The sequence below is a fragment of the Pseudonaja textilis genome, chromosome 3 (genome assembly GCF_049901715.1).
Source record: "Pseudonaja textilis isolate UNSWEBS1 chromosome 3, rPseTex1.2, whole genome shotgun sequence".
NCBI lineage: Eukaryota > Metazoa > Chordata > Lepidosauria > Squamata > Elapidae > Pseudonaja > Pseudonaja textilis.
In genome coordinates this window covers 8,249,079-8,271,011 of record NC_141992.1, presented here as the reverse complement: position 1 = coordinate 8,271,011, position 21,933 = coordinate 8,249,079, and the positions used below count along the sequence as shown (strand labels likewise).

The window sequence follows — 21,933 nt, the reverse complement described above, 5'->3', positions numbered from 1 at the left end:
AAGCACCTGAAGGCGATGGAAACTAAGCAAGGCGAGAACCAACTTAGCATTATGGAGGAATTCCCCGACAGTGAGAACAATTAATCAATGGAACAGCTTGCCTTCAGAAGTTGTGGGTGCTCTATCACTGGAGGTTTTCAAGAAGAGATTAGACAGCCATTTGTCTGGAATAGTATAGAGCCATGAGGGTGAACCTATGACATGCAGAGCCATTTGTGCGGACATGCAAGCCCCAAGCAAAATTACCTCACTGCGCATGCGCGTGTGCGCTTCCCAGCTGATTTTCCGGCCCTTTTCCGGAAATACCGGAAGTGACAAAACGGGCCCATTTTTCGGCCTCCAAGCCTCTGGCAGGCCGAAAACGTCCTCAAATAGGCTGAAGATCAGCTGGGAGGTACAGTGCATGTAAGGGGGCGGCAGCGTGGTGGGGTGAGGAATCACGCACGCATGCGCAGGGTGCATGGGGGAGGCTGCGTGCATTGCCTTCTGGGTGCTGGCACGTGAGAGCGCGCGCACAAGCGCACACACAAATTTTTGGTACAGGAGTCCAAAAAGGTTAGCCACCACTGGTATAATCTCCTGCTTCAGCAGGGGGCTGGACTAGATTATATCCAAGATCCTTTCCAACTCTGTATTTTTTTGGAATATACTACCTCAGGCTCAAAAGATCTGTTTGTTTCTATGCTGGCTTTGGGAATTCTGGGATTTGAAGTCCACACATCTTAAAGTTGCTCTGGGGTATATATGTACTCCTGTGACTCTGGGACCTTCAGAACTGCAGCCAGTGTTCCTTGCAATAGAATAATTTATTGTGATAGAAGGCTACAGCTCTCCTTCTTTTGAAATTCTCAGGAAGGAAGGAAGTTGTTTTATGTAACTTAAAATCTCGCAAACATGAGCCCAGGTATACCTAAAACCATTTTTATTGTTATTGTTATAATTGTAAAGGCAAAACATCTCTGATGGGGTTTCTATGCTGATTTTTATTTATTTTGAAAAGCGTACTTTAATCGGGGGATTAATTGTACTGTTGATCGGCCATAATAAAAATTCATTACTTCAAGAATTGGTGATAGATGTCTGCTATGAGCATCTTCAGGTCTACAAGAGGACAGAGCCAGGATTTGCTTACTGCGTCGGTTTAAAAAATAGTCTTCATTTTGAGATTTTTGCACATGGTTGGTTAACAGGCTGCTGACTCCGCTGAACATTTTTTTCCCAAACATTTCTTGCCCTGTCAAAAAGAATTCTATTTTCCTCCTTGACTCTTGGGGCGATTTCATATTTGATACTTCAGCTTCGTATTTTACAGGCAGTCTCAACTTACAACCAGAATGCCGTTGGCTAAGCAGGGCGATTGTTAAGTGAGTCACACCTGATTTTATGAGGGTTTTTGCCCTGGTTGCTAAGTGAGTCATTGCGGTTTATTTATTTGTTTGGAAAATTTATATTGCCACGTCCTCTCTCACGGTGACTCAGTGAAGTGAATCACATGGTCATTAAACGAATCTGGCTTCCTCCATTGACTTCGCTTGTTGAAAGACAGTTGGGGTGGTCGCATACATCAGTCATCTGAATCCTGAATAGAACATAGAACAGTGGTGGCTAACCTTTTGGGGCTCCTGTGCCAAAAATTGTGCACGCTCGCTTGCGTGCCAGCATCCAGAAGGCAATGCACACAGAGCCCCCATGCCCCTGTGCATGCGTATGCGACCCTCCCACCCCTTTACCTGCACTGTACCTCCCGACTGATTTTTGGCCTGTTTGAGGCCTTTTTCAGCCTGCCAGAGGCTTGAGGGAAGCCTCTGCAGCCTTTGCAGGCCAAAAAATAGGCCCTTGATGAAACAGGCCTATTTTTCAGCCTGCAAAGGCTGCAGAGGCTTCCCTCAAGCATCTGGCAGGCTGAAAAAGGCCTCAAATGGGCTGAAAATCAGCCAGGAGGCGCACGCATACGCAGTGAGGTAAGCTTGCCTGGGGCTTTCATGCCCGCACAAATGGCTGTGTGTGCCACCTGTGGCACGTGTGCCATAGGTTTGCCATCACAGACATAGAGAAAGAAGGTTGGAAGGGACTTTGGATGTAGTTACAGATTAACAGATTAACAGGGTTGGAAGGGACCTTGTAAGTCATCTAGTCCAACCCCCTGCCCAAACAGGAGACCCTGTACCATTTTTGACAGGTGGCACTCCAGTCTCTTCTTGAAAGCCTCCAGTGATGAAGCTCCCACTATTTCCAAAGGCAAACTCAGTTGATTGCTCACAGGCATTTTTCCTTATTTCTAGGTTGAATCTCTCCTGGTTCAGTTTCCATCCATTATTCCTTGTCTGGCCTTCGTATTTTTACATCTTTGGACAAATGGATATCTGTTCAAAAACACATATAACTCACCTGTTTATCACTTTCATGTCATGTCCTAGTACCATTGTCTGCGCCTCGATCTCTCAGAACATCTGAGATCAGCCACAACAGTATCAAGCTCATGTGGGAACCAGTTGAAGGGGCCACGCAATATCTTATCCTGTCTTCCTCAACACCCAACGGTGCCGAAGATGATACAAAAGAGGTAATGAACTTGTGCTTCAGTTGCATTCACACCGTCCGTTGTGGCAACTTGTGCATTCCACTCTGGGGTGGAATGTAGTCTGAAGTCCCAGGAGGGAGAAGGCTGCCTTCCAGAGTGCAAAGAAGCTGTGGAGTTTGGAATATCTGAGAGGCAGGAAGAAGGCAAAGACATCCCCTCCCTAGCAGTTCACTGAGTGTATAGTCATGCAAATAGCTGCTTTATTCTGGCAAGATTCTGTCTGTAGGTAAATATAGATACTACTTGCAAGTAACTGCACATGTCGTTCTTGGTTCTTGGGTCTGGAGAACAATAAAGAAATCACAGGTATTTCTCATTTTATGACTACAATTGAACCCAAAATTTATGTTGCTAAGTGAGACATTTATTAAGTGAGTTTTGCCGCATTTTACAACTTTTTTTGCCACGTTTGTGAAGTGAATCACTGCAGTTGTTAAATTAGTAACCTGATCGTTAAGTGAATCTGATTTTCACATTGACTTTGCTCGTCGGAAGGTCTCAAAAGGGGATCACATGACCCAGGAACATTACAACCGTCATAAATGTGAGTCAGTGTGAAAAAATGGTCATTTTTCAGTCACTCTTTTCAGTGCCATTGTAATTGTCATGCCCTTGGTGGAGACTGACTCTGAGGAAGAGGAAGAACAGCCAACAGGGAATGGAAGTGTGGCTCCAGAGGTGGTGGAGGAGGCTGGGGAAGGGCAGAGGCTGGCTGAGCAGTCAGAGGAGGACCCAGGCCCATCCCCTATCTATCCTAGGGCACGCAGGGAGGAGAGGATCAGGGAAAAACATGGTCTACTCGGGAGGAGAGGGCCATGATCCTCTTCCTGGGTTGCAGGTGTGAGATTTGCATAAGAGTTTGGACCTGCGTGCTAACAGACGCTGGAGACAAATTAGTGTTTTATTCCTAAAGAAGGTTTATCTTGGTTGGTGTTTTCCCAATGGACTGTCCCTGGTTATCTTCCTGAAGTTGGCAATTATCTATCCTGGTCTGTCGTGGAACTTTATTCAGTGCGGTTTGTTTTTAGTTTTTGCTTCGTTATCGGCTGTTTGAATTTGAACTGTGTTTCTTTCCTTTGAAATGTTATTTTGAAAATAGTCTACTCCTCCACTGTGAACAATTAAACAGTGAAGCCAAGTTGAAGGCATTAAAGGACTTTTAGTTATGCTTTGGGTTTTGTTATATTTCTGATATACTTTGGGTCATCACAGTAACTTCCAACATCACTAAGTGAACTGAAAGGGACCATCTCTGCTCAGAAGTAACTCCTCATGTTGTAACTCAGAAGTAACTCCTCCATGTCTCATTCTTGGGTCTGACATCAATCTTGCCAGATTAAAGCAAGACTTGTGGCATTACAGATCTATTCTCTGAACTGCTAGGGAGGTTCTGCCTTTCTCCTCTTCCTGCCTACCAGACCTTTCAATCTCCACTGTGGAAATGTCTTTGAATATTATTAGTACCTCGGGTTGGTAGTTACGTTGTTGGCTTGAGCACCAAGCTTGGCGATTTGGTTACAAATGTTTTGTCTCCATTCGAGGAGACATCTTCAGTGCACTTTGGATTGTGCTTGTTTGACTTTGGGTTGTGTGATTGGCTGGCTGTAGTTGCTGAGTCATAGTCCTTGGTTAATCCAACTACATAGTTGGTTAGTTGGTTAGGGGACTGGAGGGTAAAACATATGAAGAATGGTTGCAGGAATTGGGTAATGAAAAGAAGGCCTAGGGGAGACATGAGAGCAGTGTTCCAATATTTAAAGGGCTGTAGAGGGGGTCAGAAAGGTGTTTAAATGCCAGAGCTCCTTCAGACAAGCACAATCTAAAGCACACTGAAGATTGTCTCTTCAAGAGGGGACGAAAGATTTGCAACCTTTCTTCTGATCTCTGAGAAGCAGAATGAATCAGGAAATCAGGTTCACTTAACAACTGCAGTGATTCACTTAACCAATGTGGCAAGAAAAGTCATAAAATGGGGCCAAACTCATTTCATGAATTTTTCACTTAGCCACATAAACGTTGGGCTCAATTGTGGTCGTAAGTTGAGGATTACCTCTATGTCTGGGCTGCAGTGATTCGTATGACCACACGATGGCGATAAAGAGATGCAGAAAATTCTCACTTTGCTTCCATCTAGTGGCCATCCAAATGTTTGCAGCCCGGATGAGGTTGTTCTAAGATTCCAACAGGAGAGAAGCTATGAAACTCAGTGTTCAACGGTATAGAGGACTCTCCGCAAGGGTGGTATGCTACCGGTTCGCCCCGGTTCACCCGAACCGGTAGCAAAAATTGCTACCGGTTTACCCGAACGGGTCGTTAAAAAAGCCTCCGAAGATCAGCTGAGAGGAGAAAGAAAAGCACAGGATTGGCTCTCCCACTCGCCCCTGGACTTTTCTATTCTTTATCCTCTCAGTTGATTGGCGCTGCAGGCCTCAGCTGGTGAGTGGAAAGCTGTGCACACGCGTTAGGTGCACGTGTGTGCAGTCACCAAACTGGTAGTGGAACAGGTAGGATCCCACGGCTGACCCTCCGCTACTCTAAGATTGTAAAACACCCTTGTTTCTATGAACAGCAAGTTAAGGAAGCAATTCCCTTGTCAATGGAGTTAAACACCAGTTCACTGAATGCATAACTCTACAGATAAAACAGTTTGAGACGGGAACACAATGGGAATGTCAGCTTGGTTCTTCCATCTTCCAGATGTGCTGCTACAAATACACTCAAGGCGGTGCGTACATAACAGTGTCGCTGGGGAGTTAGTCGTGTAAATGGCAGAACATGATCAGGGAAGCTAGCCTCCCGTGGACCTTTCTTAATGAATCTGGAAAACTAAAATAGGACCCCACCGCTCCGGTTTTGTTTTCTTCGTGAATTCATTAAGATGAAGTCTGTGTGAAGTCACACAATCTTTCCTTTTCCCCCAAGTTTTCATGATAAAGTAAGAACTTGGTCTGTGGTCTGTAGAGGGACTGCCCATCTGCTCATGGTTATGCTAATAAGTACGTATTTTTTCTTTTTCAATTTCTGAACCAGCTCATAGAGAGAGAGAGAGAGAGGTTCACAATGACCAAGTTGTGTATCCTCAGTAGGTTGGATCATCCTTCCTTCCTTCCTTCCTTCCTTCCTCCATCCATCCACCCCTCCTCCCTTCCTCCCTCCCTCCCTCCCTTCTTCATCTATCTATCCACCCATGCATCCCCCCTTCCTTCCTCCCTCCCTCCTTCCTCCCTCCCCCTTCCTTCCTTCTTTCCTTTCTCCCTGGATCCATCCATCCCGCTTCCTTCCCCCCTCCCTCTCTCACAACCTTCCTTCCTCCCTCCCTCCTTCTACATAGAATAACAAGAGTTGGAAGGTCATCTAGTCTAACCGCCTGCTCAAGCAGGAGTGTCTACTCCAAACATTAGCCTCTATCTAGGATTGAACTTACAGCCTCCTGATTGTGAGGTGAGAACTCCACCTCTAGGCTACCTCCATGCATCCCCGCTTTCTTCCTCCCTCCCTCCTTTCTCCATGCATCCTTCCTTTCTCCTTTCCTTTCTCCCTGCATCCTTCCATCCATCCATCCATCCCCCTTCCTTCCTCCCTCCCTCCCTCCCTCCCCCTCCCTTCCTTCCCCCTCCTTCCTCCATGCATTCCCCCTTCCTTCCTCTTTCCTTCCTCCATGCATCCTTCCAACCACCCATCCCCCTTCCTTCCTCCCTCCCTCCCTCCCTTCCTCCCCCTCCCTCTCCCTTCTTCTCTCCCTCCCTCCTTCCTCCATGCATCCCTCTTCCTTTCTCCTTTCCTTTCTCCCTGCATCCTTCCATCTATCCATCCATCCATCCCCTTCCTTCCTCCCTCCCTCCCTCCCTTCCTCCCCCTCCTTCCTTCCCCTCCTTCCTCCATGCATTCCCCGTCCTTCCTCTTTCCTTCCTCCATGCATCCTTCCAACCACCCATCCCCCTTCCTTCCTCCCTCCCTCCCTCCCTTCCTCCCCTCCCTCTCCCTTCTTCTCTCCCTCCCTCCTTCCTCCATGCATCCCTCTTCCTTTCTCCTTTCCTTTCTCCCTGCATCCTTCCATCTATCCATCCATCCATCCCCCTTCCTTCCTCCCTCCCTCCCTCCCTTCCCCTCCCCCTCCCTTCCTTCCCCCTCCTTCCTCCATGCATCCCCCGTCCTTCCTCTTTCCTTCCTCCATGCATCCTTCCAACCACCCATCCCCCCTCCCTTCCTTCCTTCCTTCCTTCCTTCCTTCCTTCCTCCCTCCGTTCCTCCCCCTCCCTCTCCCTTCCTTCCCCCCTTCCTTCCTCTTTCCTTCCTCCCTGCATCCTTCCAACCACCCATCCCCCTCCTCCTTCCTTCCTTCCTTCCTTCCTTCCTTCCTTCCTTCCTCCCTCCCTCCGTTCCTCCCCTCCCTCTCCCTTCCTTCCCCCTTCCTTCCTCTTTCCTTCCTCCTGCATCCTTCCAACCACCCATCCCCCTCCCTTCCTTCCTTCCTTCCTTCCTTCCTTCTTTCCTTCCTTCCTCCCTCCCTCCGTTCCTCCCCCTCTCTCCTCCCTTCCTTCCCCCTTCCTTCCTCTTTCCTTCCTCCCTGCATCCTTCCAACCACCCATCCCCCTTCCTTCCTTCCTTCCTTTCTCCCTCCCTCCCTCCCTTCCTCCCCCTCCCTCTCCCTTCCTTCCTTCCTCCCTCCTTCCTTCCTCCATGCATCCCCCTTCCTTCCTCTTTCCTTCCTCCCTGCATCCGTCCACCGTCCTTCCTTCCTTCCTTCCTTCCTTCCTTCCTTCCTTCCTTCCTTCCTTCCTTCCTTCCTTCCTCCAACAAATATTTCACTCTTTCTTTTCAGCTGAAAGTTGAACACCCAGAAGTTTGGATCAGGGGATTGACTCCTAGCACCGAATACTCCCTAGCAGTTTATGCGATGTATGGAGAAGATGCCAGCAACCCTGCAAGTATTCAAGAAACTACTTGTAAGTCGTGCGATGTATTTTTCTGGCCCATAGCTTCTTCACCCACAAGGATCTAAGGAAATCTTGACAGCTTTGATTGGAGGCTTTCTAGTTAGAGAGAAATGCCAGTAGATGGGTGCAACAATTATGAGTGATCTGCTCCCAACCATCTGTAACTGGACTCCTAAAGAGAGATAACAAAACTTCTTGTTCAAATTCTTGAACAATTTTTTTTTGTTCAAGAAATGACCTTAAACTGAACTGAAAGGAAGTATTCACACAACATGTTTTAAAAGGCAAGTCATGACACAGCAGATGTGTCTGTAAAAAAAAAATTAATGTAAAAAATGGCTAGTATAACCTTGGCTAGTGTGACTGTGTTTTTAAGCGTTATGCAGATTCAACCTAGTTGGTTTCTTTATAGTTCATAGACTTGTGGAAATTCAGAATACGGGGTTGATTCAGAGCAGGGGGGGTCAAACTTGCGGTCCGCAGACTGGATGCATCATGCGTTGGCCACGCCCACGCCTAGTTTAGCGAAGGGGGGAAAAGTCACAATATGTCATGTGACGCTGCCGTGACAACGCTAGTTTGCCACCCGATTCAGAGGGTTTTGTAAACCCGGTTTAAGTGTAATAACTTGAGAAATGGTAAGAATTTCTATGCAGGTGTGGGGGATTATAAGGATTATTTAGAAAAGACTCCTAGACTCTTTTCTGAATGATGTCCTATTCACTGACCTTGTTGCATGAGTTGGATTGGCTTCAGACTAGAGTAGATGTGTTACAAATCATGAAATAAGAGAAGGACAGTTGGAGGACAGATGAGGGTGGAGTCAAGAGAGGAATTAGCCTGGAGTCTTTACATTCCCACAAGCAATCTAAACCCAACCCCTCTTGAATTCTGTTGACTCTTATCCAGCACCAATTTAGCGATGACCTTTAGTTGACTATTGTCAAGACATGAGCAATAAATCATCTTAACTGGAACTTAATGTATGGTCCTAATTCTTCACACCTGACACATACGCCATTTCTTCCAGTGGCCCTGAGCCCTCCAAGCTATTTGCATTTCTCCAACATCAGCCATATGTCGGTCCATGTCAACTGGGAGGCAGTTTCCCAAGCCGTGAAAAGTCACCGAGTTATGTATTCCTCCAGCAGAGGAAGCAACGTAGGTGAGGTGAGTGACCACGAGTAATCAGGATCGCTCTTATCAGCTTAGAGCAAGACCCATTGTCTGATATGTTGTTTTCAAACCCAGAGGCTACATTATAGCAATCGCAGTAGCCCTTAGAGTTATGTACCCCTTCACAGGGCTTTACAGCCCTCTCTAAGCAGTTTTGCAAAGTCAGCGTCTTGTCCCCAACAATCTGGTTCCTCATTTTATCGACCTTGGAAGCATGGAAGTCAACCCAAGTCAACCTCAAGCCAGTGAGAATCGAACTGTTGGCAATCAGCAGAATTAGCCTGCAATACTGCATTCTTACCACTGCACCACCATGCCTCTTCCATATCTTTACGTAATAAGTAAATAATTAATTAGCAAACAAACAGCTTTCTGCAGCCTCTACCTCTTCCCTTGCAGGTGGAGGTCCCTGGAAACGCCTCATTTGCCGTGCTGAAGCCCCTCTCCTCACTGACACAATATTTTGTCCGTGTGGTCTCCGTTTATGACGAAGGGAACTCGTTTCCAATAATGGGCAATTTTACGACATGTAAGTACAGAATGACCCAGTCCTAGGCTGCATTAACCGAGGGGTAGAATCCAGATCAGGTGAAATGTTAGGACCTCTTTACAATGTCTTGGTAAGATCTAATTTGGAATATGGCATCCAGTTTTGTTCAACAAAACAGAAAAAAAAGGTGTTGACCTTCTTGAAAGAGCGCAGAAAAGAGAAACAAAGATGATTAGGAGACTGGATGGTGGAACATAGGATGAACAGGTTGCGGGAACTGGGTATGTCTAGTCTAATGAAGAGAAGGACTAAGGGTGATATAGCAATAGCAATAGCACTTAGACTTATATACCGCTTTATAGTGCTTTATAGCCCTCTCACAGTGGTTTACAGAGTCAGCCTCTTGTCCCCAATAATCTGTGTCTTCATTTTACCCACCTCGGAAAGATGAAAGGCTGAGTCAATCTTGAGCAGGTCAGGATTGAACTGCTGGCAATTGGCAGAGTTAACCTGCAGTGCTACATTGTAACCACAGCACCACCATGGCTCTTCCTTCCTTCCTTCCTTCCTTCCCACTTAGCAATAAAGACTTATATACTGCTTTATAGTGCTTTTACAGACCTCTCTAAGCGATTTACAGACTCAGCCTATGGCCCCCAACAATTTTGGGTCCTCATTTTACCCACCTCGGAAGGATGGAAGGCTGAGTCAACCTTGAGCCTGGTGGGATTCGATCTGCCAAATTGCAGTGGGAGTAGCTTGCAGTACTGCACTCTAACCACTGCACCACCGAGGGAGGATATGATGGGAGCCCTCCAGTACTTGAGAAGCTACCAACAGAGAAGAGGGGACTGACTAATTCTCCAAAGCACCTGAAGACAGAAGAAGAAGAAGAAGCCATAGATGGAAACTAACCAGGGAGAGGACCAACCTAGAAATAAGGAGAAATTTCCTGACAGTGGGAACAATTAATGAGCAGAACAATTTGCCTCCAGAAGTTGTGGTTTCTCCATCACTGGAGGTTTTTAAGAAGAGATTGGACAACAATTTGTCTGAAATAGTATAGGATCTCCTGAACAGACGGTTGGACTAGAACAGGGGTGTTAAATTCAAGGCCCGGGAACTGGATCTGGCCTGCGGGGTGCTTAAATCTGGCCCGTGGGGCCGGCCTGGAAATATCACCGGACTGCCCTGCAGTGCCTCTACTGGCCAAAACGGGTCATGGGGGGGCCACGTACCCCCCTGGGAGCCATTTTCAGCCTCCAGCAGCACTCTGCTGGCCAAAAATGGGCCGTGTGGAGGCCCTGCGAGGCCCCTTGTGAGGCCTGCTTTTGGCCTTCCTGGCCTCCAGCAGCACTCTGCCAGCCAAAAACAAGCCACGTGGAGGCCCCACAAAGCCCCTGTGCAGCCAGTTTTTGGCCAGCAGAGTGCTGCACAAGACCCTGGAGGCCCTGCCATGACCTGTTTTCACCAGCAGGAGGTGCGTGTGCCATCTCCCCCTTGGTTCCCGCCCCCCCCGGCCCGCGGAGGAGAACTACAATGCTGATCCGGCCCGCGAAGAAATCTAGTTTGATACCCCTGGACCAACTCTTTATTCTGTTATTTTGATGGGTTTCTTAAAACACGAAGGATCGAAACTTAAGTTCAGTTGCTTTAGGATGACAGCTGGAGTATAATACGAAGTGTAGAAACATTTGGATAGTGTTTAGAATTTGGTTAATTCAAACACCATAGGTGTTTTTACCTTCTTCCAGATCCCTGGTGGGATGAAAGCTGTTGTTTTGTCCTGTTTCTACCTGAAGAAACTTTCTGTTCTTATCCTTTCAGTTTTAAGTTGTGGCTGATAAATACAACAAAATAACCACACTAGATAAAATAACCCTTACTCCCAATAATAAGTGTGAAAAATGAACATAAGTCACTTTTTCCAGTGCCGTTGTAACTTTATATGGACACTGCCTAACTCGAGGACTACCTGTACCTTTTTCCTTTGGAAAATAAAAAATGCATTTTATTTATTAAATTTATATGCTGCCCATCTCATTGTCAGGCGACTCTGGTTTTATCTCTTCTGTTCGAAGTTTTGCAGCATTCATTCAGTGCCAGAAAAATAAACACAGATGGTTGATGCTTCATTTAGCATCTTTATAAACATAATAAGTAGATTTTACAAACCAGTTGTAGATTTCTCCAACTTGGAACAAACTCAGACAGAAACGTGTTGCAAATAACTTCAGTAGCAGAGCTGCAGTCTTCAGCAAGCAAGTTAGTTTCTCTTTTACTTTAGTTCCGCAGGCAAGCAAGAGGAGAGAAGCGGTTTCATTTTCAATAGACAGACTCAGAGCTTCACATAGCTGCAGAGTTGCAGAGCTGAATGCAGAGCCACGCCTAGGCTGCTTTTAGTTTCAGTTTCCAAACAGTCGTTATTGGCTGACTTAGTTGCTATGCCTATTCATTGGCTGATCTTGTTATTATGCTCTATTCCAGTTCATGAATATACTCTGATATCTTTCCTGGGATTTTTCTTTTTTAAGTTTAGACTGTAATTTTGGAATTATTGTTGAATATGTCCAGAGATTTGTCCATCAATCAGAATTGAGCTGGAAGGGACCTTGGAGGTCTTCTAGTCCAGCCCCCTGCTCGCAGGAGACCCTATACCCAGGGGTGGGATTCTATCGGTTCATACCTATTCTCTAGAACCGGTTGTTAACATTCTAAGCAGTTCAGAGAACCGGTTGTTGGAAGAAATTACTGGCCTAATCCTGTAAGGAAGGCAGGAAGGAAACATTCTGGTGTTGCTTACAGAAACTGCCTCTCCGTTAACCCTTATTACATTCTTGGCAGGACTAGTCTTCCTGTCTCAGGAACTTCTCTGGAGTTTTCTTTCCCTCCTTTGCTGGTACTTTGCTTGTGTGGAGTGACCATTCAAAGTTACAATGACAACAGTGACTTATGACTGTTTCTCACACTTACGACTGCTGCAGCATCCCCACAGTCATGAGAGGCCAGGCGAGGAGATGCGTGCCTCGATGTGAGTGATATTGATTTGGCCACACCTAGCCAATAACATGACCACCAAGCCACGCCCACAGAACCAGTTGTTAAAATATTTGAATCCCATCCCTTCCTTATCCAATTTCAGACAAGTGACTGTCCAGTCTCTTCAATTTCTCCTTGACTTACTGCTTCTTTCAACACTTCTCCTGGATTTTCACTTTGTTTGGAAAATGCCAGCTTAGATTGGCCTTGCTAAAATGAAATAATGAGTCTTTAATTTACAGTTGTTCAGTATTACACGCCGGGCCTTCCATTCCAGACAAAATAAAGTTGACTCCTTTGGTGTCTGGAGAAGGTGCTGGTTAAAGAGGCCAAGATTCCCTCACCATCTGCTCTGCCGCAGGTTGGCTGAGATTTTCGGTAGTGGAGAAATGTGAGGCTGAACCTGAGATGGTCTTCCCTTGTTCCTCCCTTTCCCCCCTTCCCCCTCCAGTAAAGGTGCCCCCACCGAGCCAGCTGAAGGTCACCGAGCTCTCCAGAAGTGAGGTCCAACTGGAATGGGAAGCATCCGCAGCTTCTGACGTGGTTCTTTACCAGATCAAATGGAACGTGCTTGGAGAAGACGCAGAACGGGAGGTACGAATCCCATTGAAAGGAATCTGGAGAGGGGGTGTGCTTAAAGGTCTCGAGGATTTTGTAGGACATGTCCATACGTGAATTTTCAACCTGAGCCATCCCTGCAGTTCTTTTTTACAGCCGAATCAAGGAGAATCATCAAGAACACTCCCACCAACACTGATAGAGCAAACCACTTGTATCTAGACAGAGAGCAAAGTCTACTGCTCCCCTTCTAGCCCAGATGATGTCACCTAGTAGAGTCATGAGACGTCTGCAAGAAAACAACCAAGCTCAGAGAGCCCACAATTCTCCTCCCTCCCTCCCTCCCTCCCTCCCTCCCTTCCTTCCTTCCTTCCTTCCTTCCTTCCTTCCTTCCTTCCTTCCTTCCTTCCTTCCTTCTAGCACTGATGATGTTTCCTAGTTGGGTCATGAAATGTCTGTAAGAAAATCAAGCTCAGAGAGCACCAAGGACCCCACAATTCTCCTCCTCCCTCCTCCCCTTCCCCTTTCTCCTTCCCTCCCTCCTTCCCTCCCTCCTGCCTTTCTTCCTTCTTCTAACATTGATGATGTTTCCTAGCTGGGTCATGAAATGTCTGTAAGAAAATCAAGCTCAGAGAGCACCAAGGACCCCACAATTCTCCTCCTCCCTCCTCCCCCTTTCTCCCTCCCTCCCTCCTTTCTTTCTTCCTTCTTCTAGCATTGATGATGTTTCCTAGTTGGGTCATGAAATGTCTGTAAGAAAATCAAGCTCAGAGAGCACCAAGGACCCCACAATTCTCCTTCTCCCCCCCCTCCTCCTCCTCCTCCTTTCCTCCCTTTTAACACTGATGAGGTCACCTGGGTGAGTCATGAAATGTCTGCAAGGAAACCACCAAACTCAGAGAGCACCAAGGACCCTTCAGTAGTCCTCCTCCTCCTCCTTGCCACAAACACCCCTCCCTTCCAGCACTGATGATATTACCTAGTTAGGTGATGAAACATCGTCGGAAGAAAGCCACCGAGCTCAAAGACCACCAAGAACCCCCACAGTCCAACCCTGAGCAAGAAGTATTCTCCTCTATTAATTCCTTTTTAAAATGTCCCACTCCTATAAGAACCTGGAAAAAAAAACCCTGCCCTTGTCACGATAGGAAAATTCAGTAGCATCTTTCTCCTCCTGGGGCCTGGCACACCATTTCAAGATGTCAGACGGCCTGTTTAAAATGCTGGATGCTTCAGAAAGAAGGAACTTATATCATTTGTAGACAGCAGCATTTGCTGGGAGGGGGCAAAAGAGCCTTTCATAGGAGCCCCCCCCTTCAGATAATCCTATTTGCAGAGCTGAGGTTAGGCAGGGGGGGGTTAAACATTCCTCCACACATTCCCCTCTCACTTTATTATATTGTTCCATCTGCTTATTTGATGCGGTCTCTGGAAAGCACCCAGGATCGATTGCAGTCTTTAGCCAAACAAACCATAGGAAATGATTGGCGAAAGTGACAGGTCTAGATTTTTTATTGGAGAATTACCTGTCAGGAAGGGACTTGCTTTCCTTTGATATTTTTTTCCAGTCTAAATTTATACCGCCACAGAAGACCCAATTAAGACATTCTGTTGGTTTTGCTTTTTGCTTTTGAAGTACTAATAAAGAACTACGCAACTAAAACACGGGTGTATCTGTTTTCCCAAATTCATAATCATTGGGTTAGATCAAAAGAACCAGGAGACAATTTAATTCTGAAAAGTTGCAACAGCGAAAGGAAGAACAAACTCAAACCCAGTCCAAGTTCTATTTAAAGTTTGCGAAATGATGAGATGGGTTTTCTGAGTATTTTGGTCTTTCAAACATTCCTGTGGGGATTTGGCTCTTGCGTTTCTCCTGCCATGCCAATCACTTGGTTAGGTAGGTATCCAAAAATACAGTTTCTTAAAAGAATACAGGGAAGTCCTCGACTTACAACCACAAGAGGGGAACCAGCATTTCCATTGTTAAGCCAGGTGCTTGTCACACGAGTCGTTCCCGGTTTACAACATTTTTTTTTTGCCACCGTTGTTAAGGGAATCGTGGTAGTTGTTAATTGAATCATGCAGTCGTTAAGCGAGTCCGGTTTCCGGCATTGAAGCCCCCTGGGAAGGTCACAAATGGTGAGCAACCATCGTGATTACATGTTGGTTGCTAAGTGCCCAAATTTTGAATATGTGGGGATGCTGCAATGGTTGTGTTGGAAGGAAAATCCATCTGGTGGCATTCAGCAGGTTCTGACCAGTTCTGGAGAACTGGTAGCAGAAATTTTGAGTAGTTTGGAGAACCGGCAATTACCACCTCTGACTGGCCCCTTCCCCATCTCTCCTCTGCCTCCTGAGTCCCAGCTGATCGGCTGGGTTGTCTTTGGTTGCCCTGCACAGGACAACGGAGCTGGAAAGCAGGTTAGTGGGGTGAGGATGGAATGGGGATTTTGCAGTATCCTTCCCTTGCCATGCCCACCAAACCGCACCCACCAAGCCATGCCCACAGAACCGGTAGTAAAATTTTTTGAATCACACCATTGATCTGGTTTAGGTCCAAGCCAGGAATAAAATAAAATGGAGGCTGATTGGAAAAAACGTTTAACGATGAACAGAACCAACCAGCAGTTCTGGGTCAGCTGAACAAATGGTTGAATGAGTGGATGGATCTTTATAGGATTCTGTGAGTTTGAAGTGTGAACTGTTCTGGAGGGATGGTACAATGTAGAGAGCTCTGTGTCTTCTGCTAAATGGTAGCGGGTTAATCCTATTATGTCCTAAAGGTTTGTGTCCTGTTCTTCGAATTTGGTTGGAGGAGAATGTAAATTTGAATCCCTTGAAGTTCTTTTGTTTTGCAAATAGCCTGACCCAGTGGTGGGATTCAAAATTTTTTACTATTGGGTCTGTGGGCATGGCTTGGTGGGCATGGCAGGGCAAGGATCCTGCAAAATCCCCATTCCCTCCCCACCCCACTAACCTGCTTTCCAGCTCCGTTCTCCTGTGCAGGGCAACAAAAGGAGACCCAGCTGATCAGCTGGGACTCAATGGGAGGCAGAGAATAAATGGGGGCGGGGCCAGTCAGAGGTGGGATTTGTCGGTTCTCTGAACTACTCAAAATTTCCGCTACTGGTTCTCCAGAACTGGTCAGAACCTGCTGGATACCACCTCTGGGCTGACCCAATCTTTCTTAATGGGCACAAAATATCTGCTGGGGGCTATTAAGAACGACTGAATTTGCCTTCTGTCTTGAAGAGCATGTCTCCGTTTCTCTTTTAGGGAAATATAATATTCTGCCTCCTGGTATTTCTCCCAAATATTTCATTCTTTGGAGGGGAGCTTCCCACAGTCTTAAACGCGAGCAGAGGCCATAAATCCTTTCTTTTGATGCTTTTTGCAACTTTGAAAGGTCGGTAAATGAATGGGTTGCAATTCGAGGATTAACTCTAACCCTTTTAATTTTTTTCCCCCAATTTAATTTTTATAATAACTGGAAATGCAGCTGATTCTCTTTGTTCTTTTCCACAGATATCTGTTCCTGGAAACTTGGCATCTTCCGTTTTGCCTGGTTTGAAAGAAAATACCGAATATAAAATATCCATCCGGGCATACTACAAGGACGGAGCCCAGAGTGATACCATTTCCATTTGGCACAGAATCTGTAAGTGAGCAAGGGAGATACAGCGCCTATAATCTGAACAGCTGGGGTTTGGCTTGTTGTTTCAAGTTGTTAGATGCCACAAAACCATGCCGTGAAAATACTCTTGGTAGTCCTCGTGTTATGGCTACAATGGATCTGCCTATTACGGTTGTAAACTATAATTTTTGTAAAAAAAATTTCCAAGGTTTTTTTTTTTTTTTGCAGTGGTCATTACATGAACAGGGCAGTTGTAAAATGAACACCGCTGTCATTAAGTGAACACGGTGGTCATTAAGCGAACCCATTGTTAATTCTGCTGTGGTTTTGCCCAAAGGCAGAAGTAAATACCGGTTTTGGGCAAAAATGTTATAAATCATGGGTATGTGACCGTGGGATGTTGCAAATGTCTGTAAATGCAGCCATGTTGAAAAAGCATGAAGTGCAGTCATGTGAACACCTGGATGGGCAGAGCAACCATTGAAACTTCAGATCTGGGTTGTAAGTCTCCTTTCTCAGGTAGATTGTAACTTCAAATGGTTGCTAAGCAACCGGTCACAAGTTGGGGACTATCTGTATCAAAATGAAAGTCATAGGTAGTTCTTGACTTATGACCACAATTGAGCCCAAAATTTCTGTTACTAAACAATACAGTTGTTCGGGGAGTGAAACCCAGAGTCCAAGTTTCATTTTTTCCCCAAACCCAAGCACAAAGTCCAGAAGCGGTTTCCAAGAAGAAAGAAAGTTGGATATATTCTTTTCTTCGATTAAAGCCATCCATCTTAGCCATCTCTGCTACTTCCATCAATTTTTCCAGCCATTCATCCTTTTGGGGCATAAAACATTATTGTTGCTGTCAACCTACAGAACAGCAAAGATCCAGAATAATAGCACAATCTTCTCTCTGCCTTGTCTCATACAAAACAGAATCCAGGTGGAGTTATTTTTTTTTAGGGTTTTTTCTTTTGCTTTTCACTTTAACAGAATAACAAAATATCAGAGATCAAAGGGGCCTTGGATTTCTTCTAGTTCAACTGCCTATTCAAGCAGGAAGTCCTATACTATTTCAGACAAATTATTGTCCAATCTCTTCTTAAAAACTTCCAGTGTTGAAACACTCACAGCTTCTGGAGTCAAGCTGTTCCACTGGTTTATTGTTCTCACTGAGATATTTCTCCTTAGTTCTAAGTCACTTCTGTCCTAGGCTAGTTTCCACCCACTGATTCTGGTCCTGCCTTCAGGTGCTTTGGAGAATAGCCTGATCCCCTCTTCTTTGTGGAAACAAACATTGGAAAACTGCTATCATGTCTCCCCTAGTCCTTCTTTTCATTAGACTAGACATACCTACTTCCTGCAACTGTTCTTTATATGTTTTAGCCTCCAGGCCCTTAATCATCATCGTTATTCTTCTCTGCATTCTTTCTAGAGTCTCAACATCTTTTTTATATCATGGAGACCAAAACGGGATTATTGCAGTACACCAAGTGTGGCCTTACCAATGCATTATAGGATGGTATTAACATTTTACATGATCTTACTTCTATCCCCAACTTAGCTGGCATTTCATCTTCTTTAATGGGTCCTTCATCCTAAGGTCATCTACATTCTTTTACAGCTGTCAGGAAATCGGACTTGATGATATCTCTGGGCTTCTCCAACCCTTATACATTCCTATGGTTCATTCTGTGAATCTATGGGAATTCTCTTCGGCTTACATATGCTGCAGATGCAACTCCGGTTTAAAAGCTGCTTTAATTTACTGTGCCGTTAATCCCGAGAAAAGCAATTTCTCTGCATTTCTTCCACACTGTGTTGGGACCAAAGTATTGTTCCTCTAGAGTGCTCAAGAGCCAAAGATACATCTGAGAGATTGTTATGTAGGGTACGAAGTTATTGATAGCTACTAAAGGAGAATATTTGTACCTCTGGGTTGAAATGAGGGGTCCTTGGTGTTCTCTGAGCTTGGTTGTTTCCCCTTGCAGATGTTTCATTACCCAACTAGAGAACATCATCAGTATTAGTAAGGAGTGAGGTTTGATCTCAGTTTATATTCTAGTAGCTTGCCCTTGGGGTGGTCTTAGAGGTTCTTTGGTTGGTCTGTTTACTATTGGCTTCTTTGGCAGTTCCTTGATTGGGGGTATTGTTTACTTGATTGTTGATCTTAGGTTAATCTTGGAGTTAATCTATTTATTTTTATTTTATTTATTTATTTGATTTTTCAATCGCTTACAAGGAATAAGCTTAAACACGAGTAAGAATACAGGAAATAGGTATGGATAAATGGGGACAATAGGACAGGGACAGTAGGCAGGATTGGAATGGGGTGAGGTCAATAGTGGATAGTTTGAGGTTAAAGGAGTGGGGGTTAGAGGATGTAACAACAGAGTCAGGTAGTGCATTCCAGGCATTGACCAATCTGTTGCTGAAGTCGTACTTTCTGCAATCAAGTTTGGAGTGGTTAACATTGAGTTTATATCTGTTGTGTGATCTTGTATTGTTGTGGTTGAAGCTGAAGTAGTCATTGACTGGTAAGGACATGGTAGCAGATAATTTTGTGTACTACGCTTAAGGGCTGATTACAGGTAGGGAGGTGTTTTGGTCTTTTTGGTTTGTTGACTGTCTCTTTTGCATAGTATTGTTTATGTCTATGTGTCATTTGATGGCTAATTTATCAGAGTACCAGACTTTCAGAAATTCCCTAGAATTTTTGGACTTGGCTTGGTTTAGGATGGTCACAGTTTCCCAGCTGACACTATGATTCAATCTGTCCGTATGATGTGATATTAAAGAGTCTTCCTCATGTCTTTTGATCATATCTTTCGTTGGTGTTCATGGACGTGTTCTGTCAGTCTGCTGCCTCTTTTACAACCTTTCATGCCACAGTTGTTAAGTGAATCACTGCTATCGTTAAATTAGTAACATGGTTGAATCTGGCTTCCCCGTTGACTTCGCTTGTCAGACGTTCGCAAAAGGGGATCATGTGACCCCGGGACAATGCAGCCGTCATCAGTACATGCCAGTTGCGAAGCATCCAAATTGTAATAAGTTGGAATGCTGCCACGTTCCTAATTATGAAAAATCAATCTAAGTCACTTTTTTCAGTGCCGTTATAACTTCGAATGGTTGTAAGTGTCAGGATTCCAGCAATCGCTCTAATTAAATCATGATTCTCGAGCCAAACTTCAAAAACTTTCAAAGGATTCATTAGAGGTGACATACTGGCACTGCCCTGTATGAAGCCAACTCTGACATGTCATTTACAGTCCCCTGTGACCCTGTTTCCCCCCTCCTTCCTGGGTGTCTCATCAACCAGATTCTCCAATTGAGACCATTCACAGGCTGGGTGTCACCATTCACGTTCTCCAATTAAATATATTCTCGGGCAAAAACTCTGGTATTTTAGTTACAATCTTTTAAAGATAAGAATTGGAATGTACTCCCGCTTTCAAACTGCTGCACTTACTCTTCCAGATTCCCCCCCCCCTTTTTAATGGCAACTACTAAAACAGGCATAAGGAATGTTTTATGAGTTGACAGTAAGTCAGGGAAGCCACGGTTTGAGGTCTATGGAGATTCTCAATCACCCAGGTCATGGTTGTCCCAAAGGTGCTTTTTCTTTCAAAAGGAAACTGGACTTTTATTATTTTCCTTGAAGACGTTTTGCTTCTAGTCCAAAAAGCGACTGTCAACCCTGAAGATGGCCGAATGTGGCCATTTTGTTTTTTGTAGTTTTCTATAGGGGAGTTTATTTTCTCAGGGTTTCAAGGCTGACACAGCCTGGAGTGAAGGGGCCAGGTAGGGGTGGGGGTGTAGAGATAGCTGGGGTATTGTAGCCAAAATAAAATGCTTTCTCCTGGGAATCAAGGACGTTGGTGCAGGTGTTCGAAGGGTGGAGACTGAGGTCACCTAGCAACTGCACTGTATGCTGATTGGACCATGTGACTGGAGACTCTGGGAGGAAGTGACAAAATTTTACTTTTAATTGGGTGTAAAACCGGCAGGAATTTAGAGCTGGTTTTCCATCAGGAAGGTGCCAATTTGATATGTCCCAATCAAATGTTCTGTGAGGAAATTTCCTGCCTTGGACTTATTATTAAATGGGATCAGTGGTGGGATTCAAATTTTTTTTTACTACTGGTTCTGTGAGCATAGCTTGCTGGGCGTGGCAGGGGAAGGATACTGCAAAATCCCCATTCCCTCCCCACCCCACTAACCTGCTTTCCAGCTCCATTCTCCTGTGCAGGGCAACAAAAGGAGACCCAGCCAATCAGCTGGGACTCCAGAGACAGAGAATAGATGGGGGTGGGGCCAGTCAGAGGTGGGATTTGCCAGTTCTCTGAACTACTCAAAATGTCCGCTACTGGTTCTCCAGAACTGGTCAGAACTTGCTGAATACCACCTCTGAATGGGCTGTATTACTTGGAACCTTGATAGCATCTTCAGTTCTGACACAGTTCTTCAGTCAGAACTGAAGAAGCTTCTCGGATGAGAAGGGAAATGTCTTCAAGGAGAAAAGAAAGAAAAAGCAGCTTTGGGAATTCTGCTTGAGGCTGGTCAAAAGTGATTCTGGTTGCTCGCACCTGGCCATAGCGCTGGAGCTACTTGCTCTGGATGGAATGACCGTTTTAAAGAGGCTTTAACTTGCTATGACAAGCACCTTGGTTGCAACGGCCCTTTGATCCTTGATCAGAGGGATACAAGCAGCTGAATGAGTCCAAAGGGTTGGCTTTACCCTTCACGAAAGAATTTTTTGCAGAAATCAAAGGACAATTTCCAGCCAGCTTCCATCACACAGCAGAAACTGTTTCTTGCTTTTTTATAAGGAGGCGAGGTTAGGAAAAAGCCTTCCGTGACGCTTCTTTCTTAATTTATAGCGCCCAACTAATTGGTCTGCTGGCAGGACATGAAATACTGTCCATTTAATAGGTTTCTCGGTGTCTCTTGTTTAATCAGGATTGACTCCCTCCCTCCCTCCCCATTTTTGTGAGCCTGAAACAAGGAGCTGTTCTAGAACCCACCACCCTGAGACAGCCCTGGTTTGCCAAATCAGCCGCTGTAAATGCCAGGCAAGACAATAGTTACTCTGGTGAAATGAAATGGAAATTAAAGACCAAATTAAAAGGAGATTCAGGTTGAATGCTTTTCCTGACTGTAAGATGCTGTCTTAAAACAGCAAAAGTTTTCAATGGACTGGATGTTTCCTGTTGGGTATAATGGATGCTTGCACTAAGAAAGGGAGGAATAACCCAGGGAGGTTCCTTCCAACCCTCATATCCAACCACTCTAGAGTTTTAATCTGTACTTATAGTGGAAATGTTGAGAAGGCAAAAAAAGAAAGGAAGGAAGGAAGGAAGGAAGGAAGGAAGGAAGGAAGGAAAGAAAAAAGAAAGAAAGAAAGAAAGAAAGAAAGAAAGAAAGAAAGAAAGAAAGAAAGAAAGAAAGAGATTTTGTTCAAATGTTCAGGATTGTAGGAAACAAAACTACAAAAGATTTCCCTGTTTTTTGGATGAATCCA

The 21,933-nt window shown here is 45.1% G+C and overlaps 2 protein-coding genes across 2 annotated transcripts in view; one reads left to right on the top strand and one right to left on the bottom strand.

Moving 5' to 3' along the window:
* COL20A1 (collagen type XX alpha 1 chain) overlaps positions 1–21,933 on the top strand; it is a 173,169-nt gene that overhangs the window by 43,050 nt on the left and 108,186 nt on the right. Inside the window, exons 13-18 of the mRNA XM_087928872.1 lie at positions 2,418–2,563; positions 7,404–7,527; positions 8,549–8,688; positions 9,094–9,223; positions 12,675–12,817; positions 16,310–16,442. Coding sequence (XP_087784998.1) covers positions 2,418–2,563; positions 7,404–7,527; positions 8,549–8,688; positions 9,094–9,223; positions 12,675–12,817; positions 16,310–16,442 — 816 coding nt within the window. The remainder of the gene's footprint in view (positions 1–2,417; positions 2,564–7,403; positions 7,528–8,548; positions 8,689–9,093; positions 9,224–12,674; positions 12,818–16,309; positions 16,443–21,933) is intronic.
* Positions 1–21,933, bottom strand: part of NKAIN4 (sodium/potassium transporting ATPase interacting 4) — a 354,886-nt gene that overhangs the window by 308,205 nt on the left and 24,748 nt on the right. The window lies entirely within an intron of this gene.